Genomic DNA, 22785 nt, shown 5'->3' on the forward strand with positions numbered 1-22785 from the left:
AGAGCAGTGAGTAGTGAGTAGTGAGTGCAGAGCAGTGAGTGCAGAGTAGTGAGTGCAGAGTAGTGAGTGCAGAGTAGTGAGTGCAGAGTAGTGAGTGCAGAGTAGTGAGTAGTGAGTGCAGAGTAGTGAGTAGTGAGTGCAGAGTAGTGAGTATCGAGTGCAGAGTAGTGAGTAGCGAGTGCAGAGTAGTGAGTGCAGAGTAGTGAGTAGTGAGTGCAGAGTAGTGAGTAGTGAGTGCAGAGTAGTGAGTAGTGAGTGCAGAGTAGTGAGTGCAAAGTAGTGAGTAGTGAGTGCAGAGTAGTGAGTGCAGAGTAGTGAGTAGTGAGTGCAGAGTAGTGAGTGCAGAGTAGTGAGTAGTGAGTGCAGAGTAGTGAGTGCAGAGTAGTGAGTAGTGAGTGCAGAGTAGTGAGTAGTGAGTGCAGAGTAGTGAGTGCAGAGTAGTGAGTAGTGAGTGCAGAGTAGTGAGTGCAGAGTAGTGAGTAGTGAGTGCAGAGTAGTGAGTAGTGAGTGCAGAGTAGTGAGTATCGAGTGCAGAGTAGTGAGTAGCGAGTGCAGAGTAGTGAGTGCAGAGTAGTGAGTAGTGAGTGCAGAGTAGTGAGTAGTGAGTGCAGAGTAGTGAGTAGTGAGTGCAGAGTAGTGAGTAGTGAGTGCAGAGTAGTGAGTGCAAAGTAGTGAGTAGTGAGTGCAGAGTAGTGAGTGCAGAGTAGTGAGTAGTGAGTGCAGAGTAGTGAGTGCAGAGTAGTGAGTAGTGAGTGCAGAGTAGTGAGTAGTGAGTGCAGAGTAGTGAGTAGTGAGTGCAGAGTAGTGAGTGCAGAGTAGTGAGTGCAGAGTTTTGAGTGCAGAGTAGTGAGTAGTGAGTGCAGAGTAGTGAGTAGTGAGTGCAAAGTAGTGAGTAGTGAGTGCAGAGTAGTGAGTGCAGAGTAGTGAGTAGTGTAGTGAGTGCAGAGTAGTGAGTGCAGAGTAGTGAGTAGTGAGTGCAGAGTAGTGAGTGCAGAGTAGTGAGTAGTGAGTGCAAAGTAGTGAGTGCAGAGTAGTGAGTGCAGAGTAGTGAGTGCAAAGTAGTGAGTGCAGAGTAGTGAGTGCAAAGTGTGTAGTGAGTGCAAAGTAGTGAGTAGTGAGTGCATGCAGAGAGTAGTGAGTGCAAGTAGTGAGTGCAGAGTAGTGAGTGCAGAGTAGTGAGTAGTGAGTGCAGAGTAGTGAGTAGTGAGTGCAGAGTAGTGAGTAGTGAGTGCAGAGTAGTGAGTAGTGAGTGCAAAGTAGTGAGTGCAGAGTAGTGAGTGCAGAGTAGTGAGTGCAAAGTAGTGAGTGCAGAGTAGTGAGTAGTGAGTGCAAAGTAGTGAGTAGTGAGTGCAGAGTAGTGAGTGCAGAGTAGTGAGTAGTGAGTGCAGAGTAGTGAGTGCAGAGTAGTGAGTAGTGAGTGCAGAGTAGTGAGTAGTGAGTGCAGAGTAGTGAGTAGTGAGTGCAGAGTAGTGAGTAGTGAGTGCAGAGTAGTGAGTGCAGAGTAGTGAGTGCAGAGTAGTGAGTGCAGAGTAGTGAGTAGTGAGTGCAGAGTAGTGAGTGCAGAGTAGTGAGTGCAGAATAGTGAGTGCAGAGTAGTGAGTGCAGAGTAGTGAGTAGTGAGTGCAGAGTAGTGAGTAGTGAGTGCAAAGTAGTGAGTAGTGAGTTCAGAGTAGTGAGTGCAGAGTAGTGAGTAGTGAGTGCAGAGTAGTGAGTAGTGAGTGCAGAGTAGTGAGTAGTGAGTGCAGAGTAGTGAGTAGTGAGTGCAGAGTAGTGAGTGCAGAGTAGTGAGTGCAGAGTAGTGAGTGCAGAGTAGTGAGTGCAGAGTAGTGAGTGCAGAGTAGTGAGTGCAGAGTAGTGAGTGCAGAGTAGTGAGTAGTGAGTGCAGAGTAGTGAGTAGTGAGTGCAGAGTAGTGAGTGCAGAGTAGTGAGTAGTGAGTGCAGAGTAGTGAGTAGTGAGTGCAGAGTAGTGAGTGCAGAGTAGTGAGTAGTGAGTGCAGAGTAGTGAGTAGTGAGTGCAGAGAAGTGAGTGCAGAGTAGTGAATGCAGAGTAGTGAGTGCAGAGTAGTGAGTGCAGAGTAGTGAGTGCAGAGTAGTGAGTGCAGAGTAGTGAGTAGTGAGTGCAGAGTAGTGAGTAGTGAGTGCAGAGTAGTGAGTGCAGAGTAGTGAGTGCAGAGTAGTGAGTGCAGAGTAGTGAGTGCAGAGTAGTGAGTGCAGAGTAGTGAGTAGTGAGTGCTGAGTAGTGAGTGCAGAGTAGTGAGTAGTGAGTGCAGAGTAGTGAGTAGTGAGTGCAAAGTAGTGAGTAGTGAGTGCAGAGTAGTGAGTGCAGAGTAGTGAGTGCAGAGTAGTGAGTGCAGAGTAGTGAGTGCAGAGTAGTGAGTGCAGAGTAGTGAGTAGTGAGTGCAGAGTAGTGAGTAGTGAGTGCAGAGTGGTGAGTAGTGAGTGCAGAGTGGTGAGTAGTGAGTGCAGAGTAGTGAATAGTGAGTGCAGATTGCAGAGTAGTGAGTGCAGATTGCAGAGTAGTGAGTGCAGAGTAGTGAGTGCAGAGTAGTGAGTGCAGAGTAGTGAGTGCAGAGTAGTGAGTGCAGAGTAGTGAGTAGTGAGTGCGGAATGCAGAGTAGTGAGTAGTGAGTGCGGAATGCAGAGTAGTGAGTAGTGAGTGCGGAATGCTGAGTAGTGAGTAGTGAGTGCGGAATGCAAGTAGTGAGTGCGGAATGCAGAGTAGTGAGTGCAGAGTGAGTGTGCAGAGCAGTGAGTGCAGGTGCAGAGTGGTGTGTGCTGTTGAGTGCAGAGTGGTGTGTGCTGTTGAGTGCAGAGTGGTTTGTGCTGTTGAGTGCAGAGTGGTGTGTGCTGTTGAGTGCAGAGTGCTGTGTATTGGCAATGTAAATGACAATGCCATCTATTTATGATTTAAAGAAAAAAAAGAAATGTCATGAGCAATGCCAATAGCTCCACCTTTAATGATGCCGAGACCATTGCATTGTAAATGCTTGTTCTTTGGAGCTTCCATTCCAACATCTACACCCACTCGCTCCTGCATATTTTTTTCCTCTACTCTTCCACCCACCCTTCTATGCATTTCCTTTCCCACTTCGTAGTAGCACTATTTTCACCTCTGCTATCTTTCTCTCTCCCCTTTGTGTCTTCTTGTGTATTCTGATTTGCTTCCTTCTTTTCACACTCTATTTCTTTATTTTAATTTCAGGGTGGTAAGAATTGTATATAGATGTTTGTTCAAAAGCACACAGATGCCTATTGTTGGTCGAAACGTGCTATATAAAAATAAAAAAAATACATAAATATTAAAGAAGCAAGGCTTCAAAAATGTATCCTTATTTTTACAAGGAAACACCATCCTTGGGTAAGTTCAAGGTATGCCTGTCTCCGAGATGAGGCCTCAACTCTCCAGAAAGTACTGTGAAAAGGAATGCATGAAGTATGAGTAATGAAGGTTAGTGGTAGATATTTAGGCCATTACTGTTCGCACTGATGGGTTCCCTTTACATGCTTCTCTCCCTTGACAGGAATGTTTGGTATCTAGATCTTTTTGAGTTACAGGAATGACTACTTTTTGTCTTTTTTGAATAGTTGGAATTTTAACCTGGTGGTGATCTGAACCCTGTTTCATTACTATAAAGTGCTGCATGCTATGTTGCTTTGTGTTTAGAGTACCTCTTCCTTCTTTCAGATGGCCAGCTTTTCACCTGGGGACAGAACAGCCATGGCCAGCTTGGTCTGGGCGTAGGATTCGAATCTCAGTCTTGCCCTCAACGAGTGAAGTCTCTGGAGGGGATCCCGCTTGCCCAGGTCACTGCTGGAGGCTTTCACAGCTTTGCCTTGTCTCTCTCGGGGGCTGTCTTTGGATGGGGAAAGAATGATGCTGGGCAGCTGGGATTAAACGACGAAGAAGGTATATTGGTCGACACAGGTAGTCATGCTTTGAGTGTGGGATGACTGGGACCTGAGATTGATCTAGATGTTCATGGCTGCCTATTTTTTGTGCTTGCTGTAGTTTGATTTAGAAGTATCAAGTAACAACCCAAACTGAACTGAAGATGCTGTAAAAGGAAGAGCTATGTTTCAGGCTGTGCATGCCCACATTCACCCTAGCGTAAGGCACGAGTTTATCACCCTGCATAAGCACATCCATTGGAGAGATCCTTGCCTCAAAATGGCTTACAAAAAACAAACATATTCTACCTCTGGGTACAAATACTTAGGGCCTGATTTAGAAGTCAGCGGAGGGAATGCTCCATCACAAATATGACTGCTATCCCATCCGCCATATTACGATCCCCTAGGATAAAATGTGATTGTAATATGGGAGACGGGATATCCAGCACGTTTGTGACAGAGTGGTGCTCTCCGCAGGCCCTAGACTCCATCCCTAGGGCTGGTCAGTACGGGTAAATCCTTTGATAATCTAGCCCATAGCTTTTAGTAATGGCAGCGAGGGCTCCTAATCGTTCTTCTAGGAGTGCAGCCACTATTCTTGCCACAGACGCCAACTATATTTCTACGGTGTGTGCCAACCAACGTTGAAATTGGGTCAGTGTTAGGAATTTTTGTATGTCCACAAATGTGCAGCTGCTGTCAATGCTCGGGAGTTCCGATAACATTTCAGATTGACATGCAGCCATCCGTAAAGTGAGTGGGATAACACCTATACCTCCATGGTGTGGAGCCATCAGGAATGTAAAGGCGTGTTGGTGAGTGTGAAGGAATACAAAAATATTACATTACCATAGAGCTATGGAGCTATTCTTACCAATAGCCCCACCCCATTTACCTAATATCAATAATCAGACAGTTGGCAGTGAAGAAGGGTCAATCATTTATTTTACAAAGAAACTCTGGCCAGAGGAGCCCCTCTCATCCTCACCCCTCAGGGTGCGCGGAGAGACTGAAGACATACAGTCAAAACCAGACAGATATACTCTCAGTGAACACATAAAATCTCTACACATGGCAAGTTTCTATTTCTCGTGAAGCCTAGAGGAAAACCCATATATGGCACAATAGATTAGAACGAAACTCAGCTCAAGCTATTCATTACTGGGGAGGTCAGAAAGGGTGACTCCCTTTCTATCTCAGGCATGGGAGTACAGGAACAGTGTCTGCAGGAATGTGCTTATCGTAGTCCCAAGCAAGATGTGGCCTTGGGTCTCGGACGGTATACTTTCAGCTGCTCAGGCTGACAAGAAGGAGGGGGCAAACTGTGTGGAGCTGCAAAGCAAGTGTCTGCATCAGAAGTCTCTCTATCATTAACAAGCCTCTCTTTCTTATAGCAAAGTATACAGAAATATTCATATTGTAAACCTAACCAGAGGAAAGCAATGTACCACAACAGGTCTTTTACTGAGAAGGCAAGAATAAGATAAAGCTTTCACATTACAGGAACAATTCTATACACCTGAAGCTTGCACCTTACAAAGATAGCTTAGTGGGTTGCAGCACATGAATAATAAGCTGCAACTGCATATTGGTTTAGACACATGAGACCAATACTAAATATATATATATATCCTGCAAAGAATGGATAAGTACATTTATAAGTGAATCATTGGTCATTATATTACTAAAATGAACTCTAATTGCACGATTATACAAACACAAGGTTATATTGATGTAGTTAGGCCAATAATACATATATATCGAATTTTAGATCCCAACAAGTGGACGAATGTCCTTGGAGACTGTGACAGCTAGACTACTCTCTTTGTTCTCCTTGTGGATTTGAATCTGTTAGTCCCTGAACGGTGCTCAGTGTGGTTTTGTTTTGCTCAACAGCAGAGCGCAAGGCCCTGCTGGGCTGCGAGTGCAGTCAACACTTAGTTGAACATAGACACAGCATAATGCCCACCTGAGTATAGCGTAAGTGCTTATATGGGAAAAAGTGGGCCATTGTGGGATGGAGCCTGGAAGGGCTAGATGGTAGAGAACGGTGGTACGAGTTTGATGAGGGAGGAAAGTGTGCTGCAAGTATTCATATTTATTCTGAAAAAGTACTCTAAATCCAAACATAGGCTTACAGTTAATTTGATTTTACAAATGGGAATTTAGGAGCCTTCTTCGTTATAGTAGTTTCTGGCTAAGTTTGCCTTCTTTTGCACAAATTTGTGATTTTTTTGCTTTTTGTAGACCGAGCGTCTCCATGCCATGTCAAACCTTTGCGCAACCAGAAGGTTGTTTATATCAGCTGTGGGCAAGAACATACAGCCATCTTGACAAAGGTAAGACAAGGGAAGCAGTTTTCTTAGTCCTGTTGTTTAAGTTTACTTTCTCTTTATGATTCATGGTACGTCTTTGGCAGCTTTGTGTTATGCAAGATCATTATATTTAAAAAACCTCCCAAATAGGGAAGTAGTACAGATTCTACGTAATCTTTTTGATTCTCATCTGCTTAAGAAGTTTGAAAACATTGGCATTAAAGGTCTTTTTAGGCACATGCTTCGTTATTATTTTTTTAAATTTTAAACGTGGCCAGTACCATTTAAAAAAAACAAAAAAAAACAACAACAAAAAAACATTAGCAGTCCAAACAAGTTGTGCAAAATTGTGTCATGGTACAGCATAAACAATTTAACAATGAGTGAGAGAAGAGAATAACAGGTGAGAGAGCTGTATGCTACAGTAGAGTATCAGCTTAACCTAAAGACTGAAAAATGTGCATCAGATCCTAAAATATATCACATAATTAAGTTAGACGAGTACATGTTTCAGACAGCAGTCCTAGATCATAGACCAGCTCAGTGAGGTATCAGAACATTGGGCTTGATCATAGTGGTTTATCATCTGATTTTGGATTAATTTTGAGCAGAACAGTCAGTAACTTCAACTCGTTTCTTCAGATGTAAACACAATAGATGGTTTAGAGACTTCCAACTCAATTATAAAGTTCAGACCTGCACTTTGTAATTCCCGGTGCATAAGGAGACTTTCGTCCAAGTGCGATAGCGTTTTCTTTTGTAACATGAGCCCAATCCATGAGTTTACATCTCATCTTGTCCTTAGTGGGCCTAGACCCAATTCCTAGAAGACAGACCTTGGATCTCAGCTCGAAATCAAGTCTGTTATTTTACTCCAGAAAATGCCAGTGATTGGGCCGAACTATACCATGTGAAAGTATGTTGCGTCAGGGCTTGAGCACTTACAGCATGCATCAGAGACAGTAGTGGGAAATGTTCTGTATAATTTTGCTGTGAAAAGGTAAGTGCAGTGAAAATAGTTGAATTGTAACACTTCCGATGTGTGTAAAAGCTGTACAAACGCCTATTTAAGAGTGGCTGTGTGATCTGCTCCCTCCTCTTTCTCCCCACAACCCTTTAGTGCATTCAGGCATTTTGTTTTGTGTGTCCAAGAGATTTAGAAAAATTGGAGACCATATGACGACTTTAGTCTCACATTAAGCTTTAACTGTATGGTGCAATATGTTTCAGTTTCATCATGAGTTGGGCTGCACAGAGGCCTGATTGCTCTTTTCAATGCTGCATGCATTAAGAATTGGCCAGAGGGTATACTGTATTCCTCGTTAAATTCTGCAAAGGGTATAAAATACCCCAAGTTATAAAGCAAACCCATATGTAAGATAATAGTGGTGTCCTTACAGGAGACTGTGCTTCAGGATAAACATAAATGAAATGCTGTGGGGTGCATACACATGCAAGAAAGGGCCCTTGTAGTTATCTAACTCATTAAACCATTGATTGCTCATAGTGGAGATACAAAGACCTTTCTGCTACTTCACCGACCTAGCTTATAGAAGCCAGTGACTCATTTTTAGGCCTTCAATCCCATACCCATTATGATGACCAATGAGCCTAAGCACATATGTTATGTTTATTCAGACCACCGACAGATGGGCTTTTCTCCTTTGCTACGTGAGGGGATTGGTCTTATTCTTTTGAGTTCTTCCTTGTAGGCCTTGCATGTCCCTTTTTAGGTCGAAGCCTTACCAACGATATGTTGGGGACATACGGAAAGCTTCTCTGGGAATGCATTCCACCCATTGCTTATCATTGACTTTATGTTTTGTAACTCACATTTGCTTGCTTTCTATTTGCTGGCTTTATTTGTTCTAGGTTGTCCAGCTTGAGTTCTTTTCTTCTATTGCCCAAACCCTATTTACTGAATTCTTCCACCAGTCCTGGGTTCTATAAGTAGGCCTTTAAATCTTGTTCTTATCTTGTCACATTTGCTGTGCATTCAAAGGCGGATGTCTTCCAGGGAGCTTGGTGTTTGCATTTCTTTCTCTGACTTCAAAGTAAGAGGATTTATGTGACAACCATGCTGGCAACTAGGGGTGTGCTTGAGGAAGACTGTATGATTTTTTTTTTCTAGCACACAACAAAATTTAAATGTCTGTAGATGATATATGCAGATATTTCAGAATATATCAGAATTAGAAAACCACAAATGAAGCCCATTTTTGGTAATTCCGAAGTATGGTGGAAACACATATTTTAATATGATCAAAACAAATCAATAAATGACATTTCCATGTAATTTTGTTTGTACGCTCTATACTTTTATATCATTAAAGTGTATGTCTGTGCAAATGTAATGGTAATTTCAAATGAAAATGTTACCACGCTCCATTCTACTCTGCACCACTACGCCACTCCACACTACATCACTGCACTCTACTATGCACCACTTCACTCTACACTACTCTGCACCAATACACCCTACTCCCACACTACTATACTGTGCACCACTGCACTATTTGCCACTGCACTCTGTACCACTGTACTGTACTCTACACTACTGTAGGCTACCCTGCACCCCTCCACTCTGAAGCAATCTACTCCGCGCCACTCAACCTGGCACTACTCCATTCTACTAAGAACCATTGCACTCTACTGTGCATCACTGCACTCTACTCCAAACCATTGCACTCTACTGTGCATTACTGCGTAGTATGCCACTTTACTAAAAAGAAATGCAGTCTACACCACTATACTCAAAAACAATGCACTCTACACCACTGTAGTCTGCGACAGTCTAACCTGCCACACTGCACTCTCTGCCATTTTACTCTCTGCTACTTCATTCTATGCACTCTGCTCTGCACCACTCTAGCCCACTCTCTCTGCACCACTGCACGCCACGCTACTCTGCCTTGCACCGCTCTACGCCACTGCACTCCACATAAATGCACTATACGCCACTCTGCTATACACCACTGCACTCTACGACGGTCTACTCTGTAGCACTGAACTCTCTGCCACAGCACTGCACCACTCCACTCTACGCTGTTTCACAGTACGCCACTCTACTCTTCAACACTGCACTCTCCACCACTAAACTCTCCACCACTCTTCTTTGCACCTCTGCACTCTATGCCCCTGCACTCTATTCCGCACCATTCTACTCTATACCCCTCTACTGCATGCTACAGCAGCGCACTGTACGCCAGTACACTCTACGCCACTCTACTCTGCATCACTGCACTCTATGCCAATCTACTCTAATCTACTCCACTGCACTCTATACCACCGCACTCCGCTCTGAGACAGTCTAGTCTATGCAACCACACTCTACGCCACTCTATACCGCTTTGCTCCACTTCACTATACACAACTTCAATCTACCCTGTGCCACTCCGCTCCATGCCACTCTTTTCTACACTGCTGCACTGTACGCCAATGCACTCTACACCACTTTACTCAAAACCAGTGTGTTCTGCCCTACTGACCTCTACTATACTCTTCAACACTCTACCGTACGCCACTGCACTCGACGCCACTCTGCTCTCCATCTTTGCACTCTACAACATTTCACTGTACAACACTACACCACTGCCCTCTCTGCCACTGAACTCTATGCCACTCTATACTGTGCACCTGCACTTTATGCCACAACACTCTTCTCTGCACTGCTCAACGCCACTCTACTGCACTCTTTGCCAATGCACACTACGCCACTCTAATGCACTGTGCACCACTGCACTGTGACACTGCACTCTACTCCTCCCTATTCTGCACCATTCTGCTGTATTCAAGTGCACTCTACCCCACTCTTCTATGCACCACTGCAGACTTCGCCACTGCACTCTATACCACTCCAGTCTAGGCCAATCAACTCTACTCTTCACCACTATACTTTATGCCACTCTACTCTGTACTCTATGCCACTGCACTCTTATGCCAATCTACGCCACTTCACCCTATTCTGAAAGAATGTACTGTACGCCACTGTGCTCTGCTACTGCACTCTACTCCACTCCACGCCACTCCACTCAACGCTAATACACCCTACACTGCTGCACCACGCTTCTCTGCACCACTTCACGCCCCTGCGCAACTCTACTCTGCACCACTGCACCCTACACCATTGCGCTCTACGTCACGCCACTCTGTTCACTCGGTTCTACTCTGCACCACACTACGCCAATGCACTCTACACCACTCAAAAGCACTCTACTCCAATGCACTCTATGCCACTACTCTGCATCACCCCACGCAACTCTATTCTGCACCACTGCAACCCACCCCATTTCCCTCTACACCGCTGTACTCTACACCACTCTACTCCTCTACACGCTACCCTACAAATCTCCACACTACCCTGAACCACTTTACCCTGAATCACTCCACTCTGAACCACTCCACTCTACCCAGAGCCACTCCACCCTACCCAGAGCCACTCCACTCTACCCAGAACCACTCCACCCTACCCAGAACCACTTCACTCTGCCCTACCCAGAACCACTTCACTCTAGTCTGAAACAATCTACTCTACAGCACTGTAATCTACTCTGCTCCACTCAACTCTGCACCACTACACTGTATGCCAATGCATTCTACACCACTTTACTCAACAACATTTCTCTCTATGCCACTGCACTCTATTCCAGTCTACTCTGCACCACTGTAATTTACACAACTTCACTCTAGGCCACTCCACTCTTCCCTATGACACTCTACTTTATTAAACTCCGCTCCACTCTACGACACAACTCCACTCTATGATGCTCTACGCATCTCCCTCTATTCCACACTCTATTCTACAACACACCACTCCATTCAACTCTAATCCACTCAACTGCAACTCCACTCTGACACTCTATGCCACTTCACTCCACGCCAATCCATCTGCAACACTCTACTCCACTTTACACAACACCCTCTGCACCACTCCTTGATGCTCTCTGCCAGTCCACCTTATAACACTGTACTCCTCTCTGACGTTCTTAGGCCGGCTTTAGGGTGGTGCGGCCGGTGCCGCTGCACTGGGCACTGACATGGGAGGCAGAGGGGGCACTAACCTCAGGGAAGGTGTGCTGTGTTTAGCAATATCTAACTAAATCAGATTTAAAAGCATCTGCTGCAGAATTCCTTGCAGTCCAGCTTTAGGGCAGCAATAAAAATGTCAAGATAACTTGTGATTAATGATCCTGAGAGAGAGAGAGACCGAGAGAGATAGATCAGAGTTTTATCTAGTGACAGTTTCGACTTACCATAAAGTAGCACAGACAGTTAATATTCCTGCTGCGAAGAACCCATCTGTATTTTATGTTGATAACTGTGTGGATTAGTAAAGCCTGAGTTGGCCATCGCTTTAAAACAAATTAAATGTATGCGAGAGACGAGTTCTGAAGAGATATGGGGCACAATATTGCTGGGTGGTAGTGAGGGAATCTGAAGATGAGGTCATGGGTGGGGGTGACAAAAAAGAACGCTTTAGAGCTAGGAAACACTGCAGCTGCTTTTGTTACTGGAGGACAATATTACAGCTATGCTGCAAAACGTGCACAACCACTCCATGTGTAGAAAACTGCTTCATACATTGTTTCAGGAAAGGCACGGTCTTTGCGTGAACTACCTACTGGTGCTTCCTAAACTTGTTCTGCACGTTGTAAAACCGCCTGCAGGCTGACTCTCCCTCAGTAGTTAAATATCTGAAATGTCCATGGTATGTATTACAAAGCAGTTTGAAAAACCTAGCAAGGTGGTGTTATTCACTTCAGTTTTCAAGATGTCACTACAAACATTACTTCAACCCAGTGGGAGAAAAGTATGTTTTATCTCTTCCTAACTGAAAAATAAGACCATGATTAATTGAAAGAGGGCAGCCAAGCTACATCTCATACCCCCACCCTCTCCATCGCCACTCACCCGCACATGGACTCATGTCTTTCGTTTGCCTCCAGATCCTCACCCTAAGCCGGCGGAGTCCAAACCGCATGGCCGATCCCCGGTGGAGCTGCTCCAACAGCTTATGGGGAGACTGGCTCTGGCACACCGCTTTGGCCGTCACCTACCCAGCCGGCCGATCTTTGGACATTTGTCTCGTCTTCTCCTCTGCTGCTGTCTCCTTCCTTTGGACTCCCTGATCTGTTTGATTTTGACTCTCGTTTTTCGCTAATAACTCTTGTAATGAATATGTATACATTCTGTTATTAATATGAAATCTCTGTAATTTGTAACACACTGTTTCTTTATGTAAAGCGCTCTGATACCTCCGGGTCTAGCCAGCGCTATATAAAACTCGAATAAATAAATAAAATGCTTCTGTGAGATCTGTTGGCCAGCGGACATCTTCAAGCATATGTTAAAAACAATATGTTCAAGGCATATGAGCTGCAGATTGCGCACACTGCATAGATTGCCACCTAGTGTTGGGCCCGGATGTTTGCAGTTTGTTTTGTAGAAAAGTCTTTGGAAGTCACGGGATAGGTGACTTCTCCTTTGAATGATACTGTGCATGGTCATCGCCTCCATTCCCAGATTGTTTTTTTCCGCCACCGGGCTCGGATGTGTTTCCAGCGCTCCGTGTTGAAACCGAATTCCTTCGGCGAGCAATCCTCACCGACTTTCAGAAAATACGTTTCGAACGCTTCTCCACTCAACGCTATTCTTCAATGTCGAATACTTCGATTCCGGTCGTCGTCGACGGCCTTCGAGCCTAACTAGGCCTCAACTCCAGCTCATAGAAAGGACGCCATTCAAAAAGTGTCCTCAATGTGAGTCGAAGTTTCCCCACACTGACATTCACGAGGTGTGTAACCTCTGCCTTTCTCCGGTGCATGAGGCAAGGGACTGCTCAGCTTGTGCCTCTTTCCGCTCCAAAAAGACTATCCGGGACCGAAGAGCGAGAAGAACAATGGCTCGATATTCAACCTCCATTCCGGACGACATCTTTGAGGAAGGCGTCAACGGCCCAGAACAACAAGACGTCGACAGCGGTTCCGAACATGAAGAAGATTCGGATGTCGAGGACATCACTCCAGCACAACGGGTCGTAAGTAAGACCATCGACACCGACCCTTCCTCGACACACCCAAAGAAGGCCCAGGTTACACCCTCGCCCTCGGGTGCACACCGACACTCCGCTTCTACTGCCCCACCTTCATGCTCGGCAAAGAAGCCAATCAAGCCTTCAGGCGACTCGGGCTCGAGTCAGCCTTCGCATGGTGCCGGCGCCAACTTATCGGCACTGAAAAAGACATCGACACTGGCTACGCCGATGTCCAAACCCACAACTCCTTCGGCACCAAAACGCAGGTCGGAACCAAGCAAAGCTTCGGATTCCAAAAAAACCATGGAACTGAAAAAAGCATCGGATCCAAAGAAACAACCGGATCCGAAAACAACACCCGACCCGAAAAAACCTTCGGAACCAGAAAAACATTCGGAGCCGAAAAAATATTCGGAGCTGAGAAAGACTCCTGCTTCCCCGACAAAGGACATTGTCAAAAAACCAGAGCAAGCGGCTTCGGTGCCGAAACCTTCCACAGCACCAAAAGATCGGCCTCAGGCAGAGGACTTATATTCTCCAGACCCTGCTCAAAAGACTCTGGCTAAGGACCCAATAACTGGACAGTTGATTTTGGCCTCAAAGAAGCGACCACTGGACAAGCCAGCTCTAGCTCCAGCTCCGCACACAAAGGACATGGCTACCTCGCCTTTAAGACCGCCTTCCCCTTCTCCTCCACTTATGCCATCACCACACTCTCCCATACCGCAGCATTCCCCTGCATCCTCTCATAGAGATGATAGTTCTGATGATATGGGGGGGTAACATGCCTGATCCAGACACACCTACAGGATCACCTGACCCATGGGATGATTACACCACTCCAGATGTTCCAAATGTCCCTCAGAATGACTTATACCCCTCACGGCTTTCCCCACCTGAAGACACTATAGGGTTTAACAAACTAATACACAGGGCTGCACAATAGCACGGGGTAGACATACATAAATACTCTCAAAACATTCATAATAGCCAGCAGGCAGTCAATGGGAGAGGCTCTGCAGCACGAACTACAAAACCCAGGAGGCACACTCATGAGGCTCCCAGGTGGACCAATTAAGGAATATGCAAATGAGTACAAGTGCAGGATGCAGAGACCAGAGACTGTGGCTTTCCCCCTCTGATGAAAGAGCAGGAGCTCTGAAACGCGTAAGGGACTGAAAGGGATTGAAATAATCTGGATGTGCAACCCGGTTTGAAAAATAAATAGTTCTGATGAACTTTCTTTTGTGGAGTAGCGTCTTCATGCTTCAGGGCAAACTTTGTTGGATACATAAATACTCTGTAGACGAAGACTTCCTAATGGATACCTTTGAAAACGCACACAGGGCGGCATCCATCTTACCAATGCTCAAAGGAGTAATTAAACACGCTGCTGAAGTCTTTAAAGATCTAGTCAGAATTAAAATCCTTAAACCTCGTATAGAGAAGAAATATAAAGCCGCCCCTTCAGACCCAGCATACATTAAGGGGCCAGTACCACTAGACTCCCTTGTAGTTTTCAACGCATGCAAGAGAGCTAACTCGCAAACATCAGGTGATGCTGCCCCACCAGATAAAGAGTCTAAGTTACTAGACGCATCAGGGAAGAGAACTGCGTCTCAAGCAGCAAACATCTGGCGTATCGCCAGCACACAAGCATTGCTAGCCAGATATGATAGAGCACATTATGACAAATTAGAGTCAATAATGAGACACCTCCCTGATAAGTACAGGGATAGGGCACATGAACTCATCCAAGAGGGTAAAAACATTAGCAATACCTCCATCAGATGTGCCCTTGACGCAGCGGATACTGCGTCTAGAGCAGTTAACACCAGCGTCTTGCTACGCAGACATGCCTGGCTATGTATATCAGGATTCAAACCTGAGGTACAAAGTTCCATTCTGAATCAACCTTTCGATGAGCAACACCTATTTGGACCCAACGTGGATGTATCTCTTGAAAAAATGACAAAAGATACACAACCCGCCAAATCTATGGGAGCCCTGCAGTCACAGGCTCCCAGACTTTCATTTCGTCGCTCATCCTATAGAGGTGCCACCAGAGGATATTCCTCAGACACAGCCTCTGCCTCATACAAAGCCCCCACAATATCCACTTACAGCAAAGGCTACCAAAGGGGTGGGTACAGGGGTAACCATAACAAGGGCAGAGGTAAAAATAACAATTCCCGCTCTGCCTCCATCCCTGCCCAATGACTCCCCTCCCCTTCCCCCGCCCCACTCCACTCCGATCGGGGGAAGACTCCAACAGTACCTGCCAGCCTGGGAAAACATCACATCAGACAGGTTACTGTCTGGAACTATAATCTACCCCCCCAAACATACTACCCAAGCAGCGTCTAATGTCACAGGAACATTTAACATTGCTCAGACAAGAGGTAATATCCCTCTTGCAGAAAAATGCAATAGAAATAGTTCCAAAGCACCAGGAAAACAAAGGAGTATACTCGCTGTATTTCCTAATACCAAAAAAGGACGGATCTCGAAGACCCATCCAAGACCTCAGGCCTCTAAACATTTACTTTCAGTCGGACCATTTCCATATGGTCACACTTCAACAGGTCCTTCCACTACTGGTACTAAACGACTTCCTTGCCACTCTAGATCTTAAGGACACCTACTTCCATATTCCCATCCACGCAGTGCACAGAAAATATCTCAGATTTGTGCTAGACGGGCAGCACTACCAGTTCAAAGTGCTCCCATTCGGAGTCACAACAGCGCCAAGGGTGTTTACCAAATGCCTAGCAATAGTAGCAGCACACTTAAGAAGACAGCACATTCATGTCTTCCCATATCTGGACGACTGGCTCATAAAAGCCAGCTCATACAGCCAGTGTGTACAGCACCCTCACGCTACCATTCAACTGCTTCAGGACTTGGGATTCACAGTAAATCACACCAAGTCGCATCTACAACCCTTACATATACAACAGTATCTCGGCGCTACAATAAACACCAAGTTAACACTAGCGTATCCCTCTCCAGCAAGGATAACAAGTGTACAAACTCTTCGAACAAAATTCAAGCCGCAACACTCACTACCAGCTCGAGTGTTCATGCAGCTCATAGGAATGATGGCATCTTTTATATTCCTAGTTCCTCACGCAAGATTGCAAATGCGTCCACTTCAAGAGTGCCTAGCACGCCAATGGAACCAGGCTCAAGGACAACCAACAGACATAGTGTTGGTGGACTGTTGGACTCATCGTTCTCTGCAATGGTGGAACACCAAACATCTTTCCAAAGAGCGACCGTGTCTAGAGCCAGTTCCTCAAGTAGTCTTAACAGCGGACGCATCGCTCTCCGGATGGGGAGCTCACCTCCTGCATCACACCACGCAAGGCAGGTGGACACCGCAACAAAAGCAACTCCACATAAACCACCTAGAGTTACTAGCTGTGTTTCTAGCCCTAAAAGCTTTCCAAACTCAAGTGTCAGGCAAAGCTGTCCTAGTCCGCACAGACAATATGACAGCTATGTACTACATAAACAAACAAGGAGGGAAACACTCTTTGCAGCTCTGTTACCAGAGCAGACATGGAGATGGGCTATACCACTAAAGATCTTCCTATTAGTCCAACACATCCCAGGACTACTAAACACCATGACAGCTCTGCTAAGTCGACAAACTCAGCAAATCCACGAATGGGAACTTCATCCACAACTCCTTCATCCGTTCTTTCAAATGTGGGGACAACCTCAAATAGACCTCTTTGCCAACCACGAAAATGCAAAATGCCCAAACTTTGCCGCCAGATACCCACACCAATTGTCCAAAGGCAATGCGATATGGATGAACTGGTCAAAACTATTTGCGTACGCTTTTCCTCCTCTCCCACTACTTCCATTAGTGGTGCGCAAACTACAGCAACATTCGCTAACGCTCATCCTGATCGCTCCAACTTGGGCCAGACAACCGTGGTACACCACGCTGTTGCAAATGTCTGTAGTACCACACCAAAAACTAAACCTATCTCCACGCCTATTAACGCAGAACCATGGAGAGATGAAGCACCTGGACCCAGCTCAGCTGCACCTTGCAATCTGGCTCCTGAGGTCATAGTTTGGTTACCTTAACCTTCCCCCAGACTGTATGAACATAATCAAAGAAGCTAGACGCCCCAAGACTAGAGCATGTTACGCTGCTAAGTGGAAACGGTTTGTCATATACTGCCAAAACAACCAAATTGATCATTTAGATGTGCCTATTCAACACATCATTGGATATTTATTGCACCTTCAAAAGTGTAACTTAGCCTACACGTCTATCACGTTACACCTTGCAGCTATTGCAAAATACTTGCAAAATAGACAACATCTATCTCTTTTTAGAGTGCCAGCTATTAAAGCTTTCATGGAATGACTCAAAAGAATAATTCCTCCCAGAACACCACCCGCACCAGTGTGGAATCTAAATGTGGTTCTCACGAGGTTAATGGGACCTCCCTTCGAACCATTACATAAATGCGAATTGCAATTTCTAACCTGGAAAGTAGCTTTCCTAGTAGCCATTACGTCTCTCAGAAGGGTTAGTGAACTACAAGCATTTACCATTCAGGAACCCTGCCTGCAAATGCCTCATAGCAAAGTGGTTCTTCGTACTAATCCAAAATTCCTTCCAAAAGTAATTTCCCCTTTTCATCTAAATCAATCTGTTGAGCTGCCCGTGTTTTTCTCCCAGCCTCAAACAGTCTCAGAAAGAGCTCTACACACTTAAAATGTTAAGAGAGCATTACTGTACTACATTGAAAGAACACAAACCTTTCGTAAGACAAAACAACTTTTGGTCTTTCTCACCGCCACATAAAGGCAACCCCATTTCAAAGTCGGGGATCGCTAGGTGGATTGTTAAATGTATACAAATATGTTATCAAAAAGCTAAACGCACATTAAAAATCCCACCAAAAGCCCATTCTACCAGGAAAATAGGGGCTTCAATGGCATTCTTAGGGAACATTCCCCTAGATGATATATGCAAAGCAGCCACATGGTCTACACCGCACACATTCACAAAGCATTACTGTGTAGATGTGCAAACTAAACAACAAGCCACTGTGGACCAAGCTGTACTAAAAACTCTGTTTCAAACCACTGCAAAAGATACGGGTGGTCGCCGCTAGGTGTGGGAACTGCTATGTAATCTATACATCGTGTGCAATCTGCAGCTCATATGCCTCAAACGGAAAATTCTACTTACCAGTATGCATCTGTTCTTGGCATGTAGAGCTGTAGAGTTGCACACGTCCACCCGCCTCCCCGGCAACTTTTATCTGTTCCAGTATTATCTTAATTAGAAACATATCACATGGACATCACTATCTCTTATACAGCTCCATCACTTCCATAATGGCGAAAAACAATCTGGGGATGGAGCCGATGACCATGCGCAGTATCATCCAAAGGAGGAGTCACCTATCCCGTGACTTCCAAAGACTTTTCTACAAAACAAACTGCAAACATCCGGGCCCAACACTAGGTGACAATCTATGCATAGTGTGCAACTCTGCAGCTCTACATGCCAAGAACAGATGCATACTAGTAAGTAGCATTTTCCTTCTAAATACTGCTGAAAAGCAGTTTAGCGCTCTCATGCTGAATGTGGCTGTAAAATGTTGCAGATTGTTTCAGGTCTACAGCTTTGCTCACTGTGACTTCTTTACTGAGGCTTGTTACAAGCCCATCATATCCTCGCTTATCCCATTAGAGCATTTCTTGGGCTTGCAAGAGCGGTCACAGCCTCCTGTGGTTGCTGACAAGTCCTGAGGGTAGTGGGGTTGGTGAGACATTAATTTTTTTTTTTTATTAAAGGCATTTACCTGCGAGCGCAACGTTCTCCTCGATGGTCTCTCGTCGAGGCAGGCAGGGTCCAAACTCCTAAGCCAATCCTGGCGCTGCTCTCATCATGTGAACAGCGCCAGGATTTGTGGGAGTGGCCTCTATCAGCGCTAACCGGAGCACTGAAGGCTTTTGCTGTCTCAAGACAGATGGATTCGAGAGGTTTAAAATGCACATGTCTGGCTGGTCATCGCAAGTCGACGGGCCAAAGAGACATGCACATGTTTAACTTGAGCACACAACTCCCTGCTACCCCTCAGCAGCAATGGCCCGCCACAGCCTGATGCTCATTTCGGGACGGGTTGGGTGCCGTAAAATAAAATGGTAATAAATAAACTTTATTACCATTTTATTTTTCAGCTCTAGCCTGGGGCTTTTCTTCATGCACAGTATAGAGAAAGTGTGACAAACATGACTTCCTGCTTACATTTCACAACATCAGTACCGCGTTCGCTGAAACAGTGTGACAACTGCAATATCCGCATGCACCAGGTACAATAAGAAGTGTTGCAAAAGCAGTGCTAGTTGCAGAAGGTGTGCAAGGTACAGCAACAATGGGAAAACCTCAATGGTGTCTGCACACAGCATTTAGGAGCAGTGTGAAGGCCAAACTACTACCTGTAGCAGTTGCACAGAAGCTGTGTGTCTGCACTGGCAGTGGCAGATTGGTCACTGCCTGTTGGAGGCGTAGAGAAACCGTGTGACAGCATTTCTACTGTCTATCCAGACTAGTTGCAGGTCTACAGAAACAGTAAAACATTGGCAACTTTAGCGTCACAAGGTTTACCAGTTACACAAGTATAAGCATGATTTCAACAGTACCGCCTGCACAATTTATGAAAGCAGCGTGAAAGCCTTAAAACTACCTTTAACTAAATGTGAGAATGTGGGACAGTAACTATACAGTCTGCAGTATGTTGCAGAACCCATGGCGGCCACATTGATGCCTACATCAGCTGTACAGAAGCAAGACGTCGGGGGAACTTTTTACTCTAGTGCTGCAGTAACATGGTAACAGCTGCAGTACAACCTCCTATCATGTCCAGAAAATCTGGGTGTAGCATTACTACTCGCATTAGATATATAGCAACAGTGTGACAGGAGCAGCACCATTTGAATTTAGTTAGTGTGTGAGAACAGTTTACTTTCTTCAAAAAGTAAGGTTGGCATGATCAGTGCCGGTAGGGCAAAAACTCAAGTCTCACAAAGACCGGAGAACGCGAACATAGGATGCAGGCAAGACCACAGAGAGAGAAAAGCAGACCTGGTGAACTTTCTCTAGATGTCCGAAGAGTACTAGCAAATAGGAAAAATAAATAAAAGGAAGCGCAACCATCCTGAGTGAACACAAAGAACTTTGCGGACACTACAGATCCTATTGGTCTTAGCAGTACATAAGGTGTTGCAGTAATAGAACCACTTACACCGGGCATGTACTCTAGCAGTGTGATTGCAATAGTGTTACTTGTATTAGTAATTTTATTATTTACACATCACTACTATCAAAGTCTTCAGACCTCCCATTAACAAAATTTCCTGATATGATCACACGTCCGTTTGATAAAAATTACGTTGTTAAAGTTAACCTGGCTTCCATACTGACTTGCTAATTGAGGAAGAATTTTCAACTTAGATTTGAAGTTGAATTGGGAAGATAAAAGAATTTCTCAGCTGGTATCAATATCAACTATGTGTTTTTCTCACTGCAACAGACTGCAATGTCCATATCTATCACATTTAGAGTTATGGCTGTAACCCTTGCCAGACACAGTCTTAAAAACTGCCAAAAATCGGTGGGCGTGGCTTGGCGGCGACCAAGATGGCCACATAGCTTTGCGGCGCTCCGGTGGCGAGCCCTATGATCCCCAATATCCGTCACTTATCCGGCAGGTAGACGTCGTCCTGCGCTGGAATCGGAGAGACCCCTTCCTCCGACGCCTGCAGCTGCCTCCCTGGCTCGAACCCGACCCTGGGAAGCGGAGAACCGGGGATCGGAGTGTGCCGCCTACGCTAAGAAGGCCCGTCTGTGGAGCACCGGCCTCTGGTGAGGAGAGGGTCGGGGCGGGGACGCAGGACGGCGGCCGCAGGTGGCACTCTACCCCGGGGGGCCCTTGCTTGTGGTGGGGTGTGACACCCTCCTTCCATCCCTGATTTGTGGTGGCGTGCACGGATAACCCCCCCCCTTGCGAAGGTGTGGGGGCGCTGAGGACGGACTTGGCCTGCAGAGGGGGACTGTGATACAGCGGCAAGGCCCATAACGCTGGAGAGGGGGCCCATACCTGCCGAGGCCCCTGAGATATCCTGTCTGGAAGTATCCTCCCTATCTGAATTCGGCCTCAGGACCTTGGAGATAGACCACCGTGGACCAGACGTGGCCTGCACTGTGGGGGCACCTTGGAGTGACGCTGGCCTCGGGTGGCGGGGGGACCGCGTGTGTCCTGGATTGCGGAGTGGTGTGGCCCTTCGCTCCCTCCCTTGCTCTGTGGTAGCGTGACCAGCTGCCCCCCCTCTGGCGAGGGTGGGGGGAGCGGAGACCAGACCCGACCTGCCGTGAGGAGCGGCTACAGGGCGGAGGGGCCTACTGCTCCAGCGCGTGGCCCCCGGGGCGCCGGAGAGACCTCGCTGGGCGGCAACGGCGGCGGAGAGGACCTGCGGCGACGGTGACGGGGGGGGTACGTGGATGCTCCTGCTCCTTTCGGGGGTGTCCGGGTGCAGGTGACTGGCGGGAGGCCCACAGGTGACCGCCTGGTATCTGTCGAGGCCATGAGGGGCAAAAAATCCACAGCAGCCCAATCCAAAACTATGGATAATTATACGGCATACCCGTATAATACCCCCCCCCCCTCCCCACCCCCCCCCCGGACATCTGAGGAGCCCCGTGAGCCATCCCTCTCCTCCATTATGCAGGCCATACAATCCCTGAGCACTACATTGGAGTCTAAAATAGACAAAATGTCAATTGAGTTGACGCTTCAGCGGGCAGATCTGAACAAAACATCCGAGAAAGCTACGCAAAATGCTGTCGCCATTGCGGACCTCCAGGGGACCACCAACCCACGCACCAACAGAGGCAGATGGCGGCACGGCTGGAGGACCAGGAAGGGAGGGCCCGGAGGAACAACCTCAGGGTGGTAGGGGTGTAAGAAAAAATGTAAGGGGCTAGTATGGAACTGTACCTTGAGTATCTCATTTTGAACAGCCTAAAACCCAAGAGACTGTCTAAGTTCTTAGTCATAGAGCGAGCGCACAGGGCACCGATCCCGCCGCCGCGCCGCGAACCATCATCGCGCGGGTACTTAACTACCGTGACCGGGATGCAATCCTACAGGCGGCGCGACAACTCGGAGATTTGCATGTGGAGGACGCCACAATATGCTTTTTCCCGGACTTTACGCTAAAGGTTCAGCAGGAGCGTCGATCGTTTGACGCAGTCAAGAGGAAGCTTCTTGAGCTTGGCCTCCGCTACATGATGTTCTTCCCGGCGCGGCTTAAGGTCATGGCGGAGGGAAAATCCTTCTTCTTCACCACCCCGGAGGAGGCCCATGCCTGGCTGGAAGGGCACGAGCAGCAGCGGAGGGGCCCGGACCACGAGGGAAGTTGGAGGAGCGCGGCCCCCCGGTCCCCGGCCTCGTCTGTGTGGTCAACGGGGGAGGTGCGACTGCACCGGGAGAGTCAACTCCAACA

The 22785-nt window shown here is 46.6% G+C and overlaps 1 protein-coding gene across 3 annotated transcripts in view; it reads left to right on the forward strand.

The window, feature by feature from the left end:
• HERC3 (HECT and RLD domain containing E3 ubiquitin protein ligase 3) overlaps positions 1–22785 on the forward strand; it is a 667675-nt gene that overhangs the window by 263311 nt on the left and 381579 nt on the right. For all 3 annotated transcript variants that reach the window (XM_086961614.1, XM_086961616.1, XM_086961615.1), the window contains exons 6-7: positions 3686–3907; positions 6139–6230. In XM_086961614.1, coding sequence (XP_086817740.1) covers positions 3686–3907; positions 6139–6230 — 314 coding nt within the window. The remainder of the gene's footprint in view (positions 1–3685; positions 3908–6138; positions 6231–22785) is intronic.

Source organism: Lissotriton vulgaris, chromosome 3_1, assembly GCF_964263255.1.
Source record: "Lissotriton vulgaris chromosome 3_1, aLisVul1.2, whole genome shotgun sequence".
Taxonomy (NCBI): domain Eukaryota; kingdom Metazoa; phylum Chordata; class Amphibia; order Caudata; family Salamandridae; genus Lissotriton; species Lissotriton vulgaris.